The sequence below is a fragment of the Botryllus schlosseri genome, chromosome 9 (assembly GCF_051294905.1).
Source record: "Botryllus schlosseri isolate E-star chromosome 9, Bs_hap1, whole genome shotgun sequence".
Taxonomy (NCBI): Eukaryota; Metazoa; Chordata; class Ascidiacea; order Stolidobranchia; family Styelidae; genus Botryllus; species Botryllus schlosseri.
In genome coordinates this window covers 19,599,289-19,605,764 of record NC_137244.1, presented here as the reverse complement: position 1 = coordinate 19,605,764, position 6,476 = coordinate 19,599,289, and the positions used below count along the sequence as shown (strand labels likewise).

At 39.1% G+C, this 6,476-nt stretch overlaps 1 protein-coding gene across 1 annotated transcript; it reads right to left on the bottom strand.

Annotated features, from left to right (window-relative positions):
- Positions 1 to 282: 282 nt before the first annotated feature.
- On the bottom strand, positions 283 to 5,813 carry LOC145446464 (lysosomal membrane ascorbate-dependent ferrireductase CYB561A3-like). Its single transcript, XM_080324758.1, has 6 exons — positions 5,615 to 5,813; positions 5,222 to 5,363; positions 4,866 to 4,964; positions 4,697 to 4,800; positions 4,174 to 4,325; positions 283 to 1,449 (listed from the first exon to the last, which is right to left on the bottom strand). Exons 1-6 carry the CDS (start codon positions 5,663 to 5,665, stop codon positions 1,251 to 1,253), a joined length of 747 nt encoding a protein of 248 aa, XP_080180884.1. The 5' UTR covers positions 5,666 to 5,813; the 3' UTR covers positions 283 to 1,250.
- Between the last annotated feature and the right edge of the window lie 663 nt (positions 5,814 to 6,476).

Genomic DNA, 6,476 nt, shown 5'->3' with positions numbered 1-6,476 from the left:
AGGGAAAAAACGGTTTCATACTTTACATTTTAGGTTGATTTCAATTTTTGAAAGTTCACCGGTCCGCCAAATATTTTTTGAAATTTTACCGGTCCGCGAAGTGAAAAAGGTTGAGAACCACTGTTCTAGACGCGTGTTTACAATGTGTATTCTTATGTACTGTATGGTACGCCTATTTTCAACTATTTGCACTTCGGAAACTGTTGCAGTAGAAAATCAGAGCTTTAATTCCTAGTAAAATCATTCCCTGCGCTAAACGGGTATACTTCCTTAGCACCAAAACCATGTAGACGAAATATATTCGGACAAAGAAACAACATCGACATCTCACAGCACACTCGCGCAGTCTGCGTTTGCAACTTTTCGCGCTAAGGCAACAGTTGACTAGTATATTCATATTGAAATTAACCCGAATATTTTCGGCTGACACTCGTCAGGGGTAATCGTCGGCAACTAGTAGAGAATTCGAAAGAACAGCGTATATCAACAATCGTAACACAAAATATGACGTCACCAGCACGAAATGTCGAATACGAGAGCGTTCAATGTACTATTTTTAGATGATACACGAACTCTTTTTGTTGACACAGCCTTGGCTGGTGTATTTTGATAAAAGTCGACTCCAAGGCACACAAGTGAAAGTGTGAGCGACCCTTTCCGAGTATGCGAAAGGGTCGCTCACACTTTCATTTGTGTGCCTTGGAGTCGACTTTTATCAAAATACACCAGCCAAGGCTGTGTCAACAAAAAGAGTTCGTGTATCATCTAAAAATAGTACATTGAACGCTCTCGTATTCGACATTTCCTGCTGGTGACGTCATATTTTGTGTTACGATTGTTGAATTGTTGATATAAGCTGTTCTTTCGAATTCTCTACTAGTTGCTGACTATTACCCCTGACGAGTGTCAGCCGAAAATATTCGGGTTCATTTCAATATGAATATACTATTCAATTGTATATCGAAGTTCTGTACCTCAAAGAAGCTGTTTAAGACAACAGTGAAATCTCATTCAGCACTAATAGATAGAAAAACAACAACAATATCATGCAACCGAAATCCATCAGTAAAGTCGCTCAAATACACTGCGGGAACTTCGCAACGTTGCAACATCACATGCTAAGGAAATGGAACATTACTAATAAAGCGGGTTTAGTGCACTTTCCGGACCATATGACAAATGACACCAATACTGCAACAGATGGCGGGCTGTTATCTCCCTCCGACTTGAAAGTCATTAAATCGTTTTGATTAATCACTTTCCGTGTCATAGCGCGTGGGGCGGGTGAAGCCTGTCAATGACTGCGATTCCAGACCGTCAGAGCGCTGCCACTGCGGATTGTGTAGGATGTAGCCCACCACGAACACGTACGCCAGCACGCAGAGTCCGAGGCAGTTTCCAATTACGGCGCCAGACGGTAGCTGCGAGTACGCGGGATCGGCCTTGAACCTGCAATGACACAGGCTAACTTAATGGGAACAAAAGGAGGCTGTAATCCGCAAATTTGTAATTAGTGCACGCAGGTAAAACCTAATTGAGTAATCCGAGATAGCAGAATCGTAGTTAACACTGGTAATGCTTTTTACACAAAATTGTATTACCTTCTATTTAAAAAAGTAAAGGGCCATCATCACATGCTCGTAACGTCTAGTGCAGTGGTTCTCAACCTTTTTGACTTCGCGGACCCATTTTGACCGTCACGGACCCTCGCGGACCCCCTCAAGTTTTAGTTCAATTTTAGCTCTATTATGGTGCAACCTTCATCTGTCCTGTGTAAATATGAACTGTAGGCTTGTGATAAACAGAAAAATATTGATTTTTCTTGAAAATAACATCATACCATTTTTGTATAAATTGGTGGACTTTTATCATTTCAAAGCTAATTTTGCTGCAGTATTTCTAGAAGTACGTGGTCGTGCCTTGAAAATCCCCGTCTTCGTTTTGATATGAACGAGGAGTGCCGAAAACCATTTCCGCAAAGATAGATGGAGGCTAATGCAATATAAACGCATAATAGTTCCTACGATACTTTTGGTGTGATCGCAACATCTATGGCACCAAAATGAAGAAACACATATTTTATGAACATATCACGTCCAGCATCCAGCGCAGGGACGTGCAACATACGGACCGCCCGACCGCGGGTCGGATTTGGCCCGCGACGGCATTTTAATCGGCCCGCAGAGAGTTTCTACCGTCTATCTGAAATCCTAATCTAAAAATATTGACAAATTTTATGCTGCAAAGAATGGATTCAGGTTTTCCAACCAGAGAAAGACTGTCATGAAACGACTTGTTCTGTTCGGGTTTACATATATATTTACGAGCAAACATTTTCGACCATGAACAATTGAACATTAACAAGACAAGGCTGCATACCAATATAACTGGTGATATGAATTTCAGGGTTGGAGCGTAATGTTTTGATAGCAACGAAACACTCCTGGTTCATCAAAAATCAGCATTGTCGATAGGGCATCCGCAATAAGAATGCGCCAAATCTGATAGCCGAGCTTTAAGAGCAGGTATATCATTGTCCGATTTATGACGAGCGTCAGTCGAAAATATTCGCGTTCATTTCAATATGAATATACTATTCAATTGTATATTAAAGTTCTGTACCTCCAAGAAGCTGTTCCCTGCATTGGGACAAATTATGGAAATACTTCGGGAATTTTCATTTCAAACGACTGTTCACTAATTTGATGAGACCAACAACTTCAAATCGAGAAGGCTTCGCGGACATTACGAAGTCACCCTGATTGACGTTACTCTCTTCATATTTTTATTTTTTTCACAAACCTCAACAAAACGTCTCTAAACATCAATATGTTTGTATCAGCAGGTTATTGGAAAATTAGCAATGAAAATGAGTTTCCACACTACGATAGTCCATGTTAGACGATTATTATGATGATGTGAGTCATGAGGTTTTAGCAGTTGTGGTGCGAAACTGCCTCATGCTTTCTCAAATTTAAAATAAAGATAAAAATTAGGTTATCAACCATTTTAAAAATTTAGAGGTCTCGCGGACCCCCTGTAATTGCTTCGCGGACCCCCGGTTGAGAACCGCTGGTCTAGTGTTTACAGGCGTTGTTGCGAAACAAAATGGTGCGTAACATAGGCCAACACCGTCTCATTCGCTCCTTGAACAATGGCAATCGCCACTGCACGAATTACGCTGAGGAATTGATTGATCTATTATGACTCATACCGTCTTATCGCAATCCTGTAAACATACTCGAGAGAAGGCCACCGAACGAACAACGAACATACGCCGTGATGCTGTGACACTGCTGACACAACGAGAAATCAATGCTAATCAAATGCACAGCACCATGCTTACGTACTATCACTTACCAAATCTGGCCTACAATATCGGCGTACAGAGGATGTAGAGTAGCGGTCTTCAAAAATGACTTGTTTTCTCAAATCGTACTGGCTACCTGATAAAATTTGTTAGGTTACCTAATTTAAGCCTACACACCAAATTTGGTTCAATTCCAACCAGTAGCCGCATTGCTACAGGAGAAGAAAGTTTGTATTTATTATATAAAAATGAATAACAAAAAATTTGAAAATTTTCTGTTCATCCCATGAAAGTGTTAGGTTGTCTATAGAAACGATGTTCACCGAATTTGGTTCAATTCCAACCAGTGGAAGCGGTGTTAATGCCGTCGAAAAATTTGGATTCGAATATAATAGTATTTACGGTGGACACCACTATATTAAATAATTAAAGAATTGGTCACCGTAAATACTATTTTATTCATAATCCAAATTTTTAAACGGCAATAACTCCGCTTCCACTGGTTGGAATTTAACCAAATTTGGTGAACATCTTTTCTATAGACAACCCAACACTTTCATGGGGTGAACAGTAAATATTGAAATTTTTTGTTATTTATTTTTATACAATAAATATAAACTTTTTTCTCCTGTAGCAATGCGGCTACTGGTTGGAATTGAACCAAATTTGGTGTGTAGGCTTAAATTAGGTAACCTAACAATTTTATCAAGTAGCCAGTACAATTTGAGAAAAAAAGTCATTTTTGAAGACCCCTAATGTAGAGTTCTTGAGTTATACATATAACGTAAATACCAAACCCAGCCACACAGACTGCAAGTTTGCTTAAATACTACCACACGTCAACATAAATGTACCAGACTTACTTGAAAAACAGTTTTTCAGAGATTCCACTGATTGTCGAAATAGCAGCAAGGAATAAAATACCAAGACCAAAATATCTGTGTATAGGCATGTACATGTCGCGAATCGACGTAACAGCACCAGGCCAGAAAAATGACAGGAAGCCAAAAAGAAACTGTAAAAAGAGAATGTGACATTATACCATCAAATGTAGAGCAACACTATTGAAGGGCGGTGTAAAGGGTAATGTGTGTTACTTTGTCAAATTCAATAAGATATTTGAGCAAGACGTTTGCAATATTGCAAAATTAGTAGACATTTCACTGACATGGAAGCTATGATTGTAAGATTAGTCTATTCATTACTTTTGTCATAATATCATCAACAGTTCTGCTCAGCTCGAAACAACATCCAATCTTGCTTGGTAAATTTGACAGAATTAAGATTAAAAAATATGCCAGAGCCAGTATGTCCAATGAAAATCAGTGGTTGATAAATCACACATTGGTGTTGTTATCAGGGATAACAGGGACAGTCGATCCATACCTGCAGACTGAAGAGTAGCACAGTTGTCAACCCGCACCAGCTATGCAAACTGTACATGTTCGGAATATTGCTGTGATTATGGAAGTCGAAGACTGCCTTCAGACCTTTACGCGAGGAGAATTTACGTTAGATATTCATAACGCTATGCAGATGCCTTCACATTTCTCACCAACAATAGCGGCAATAAATGCCAACATGTGAAATGCCCCGTGTATGACCTTCACAAAAAATTTGGAATGCTCCGAAAATACTCGGAACGCAATCGCGGCTGAAAATACAGAAGCAATGTCATTCTATAGATTTACTTCAGGAGCACTCTTATTTCCCTTGTCCGCATTGTAAATGCTTATGAAGACGGGAGACAATACCTATTTGAAATTTATTCAAGGGCAACACTCGCGAAGAAAATAAGTCTGAAAATATTGGACTCTGCTTTTTGCATTGAAAAAAAGGCAGAAAGTATTGTCAGGCTGGCAAGACAATGAACAATGCATTCAAAAAATGATTTATATCTAATCTGATTACCTTCTCCATATAAAAGAATGAATCCGCAGACCATGCACAGTGGATGTAGATTAAATTGTTTGTACGACCCGTCCCATGCGAAGCCATCCAAAGTTCTAGTAGTCCAAACTATCGCCATTGCCACCATGATTATTGCCAATGCCTGTCATAAGGTTGGACGCTAGTAAATATTAGCTTTGTAATGTTTTAAAATATATAAACACTTCCTCAACTATTAGGGGTATGGGTAATCAATAGTTTAGCATGATTAAGGTCACAATGATTGTGGAAAATCCCATTTTACAACATGTGCACAGCAAATATTGGTCGACAACAGTTGGGTCATCATTGTATCTGTTCTGCAATTAACTACACATGATCACAGTTTCAATGTTGGAAATATATACAGTTTACCTGTGATATGACAAGAAATATCATGAATTTCTGTCCTGCTCCGATATCCATAATACCAAGTCTTCAAATACGCGCAGAAAAGTACAGCGGCAGATGGACTTATCAAAAACTCTTACCGGACACTTGCAATGATTGCTATAAACAACTTAGAAGAGACTTTCTGTAAACAAAAATATTTTCACACTCATGAATATATCCATATCGTTTCCCTACTAGATCGAAGCAACATTATGAGTCTTACATGCTACGAGATGGTTTTTATCGATAAATATTGATTAACAAAGTGCAACAGTGCATGATTAAATGGAGGAAATAGCAGTATTTCCGCTTGTGCAGGCCGATCTGTAACGGTACCGTATATGTCAACAATAATTAAACCCATAAGAAGACATATATCAATCTTCGACTTTTCTAGCTCGCTTCGTTCTGGTTTCGTCGCCGTTTGGATTAATGAACGCAGTAATTTGCTGTCAGCATCTGTTGAATGCAGCGCAGATATCGAACGCCGAGCGTTTATATAACTCATTGAAGTATGACAGTCAAATCTCAATGATGCATGACTCTGGTGCATTGTTATTGTTACAGCAGAGTGTACTCAAACTTTGAGTACACTCTGGTTACAGTTCCGTCGATCAGGGCGTACCTACATCATACAATCAATCAATCAGGTTTATTAATATTTTCCTCGTTTCAAAACGTAACAAGACTGCGATACAATGAAAAGATAGGAAGGTGTCGAAACAACTTGGAGTAGCCTTTAATATCAGACATCCACCTTAGCCTAGGGCCTAGGCGAAGTAAATAAGAGGCATGCACAGTTGCACACTAAATGAAATGCAGAGAATATAAGACCAGTGAGTTA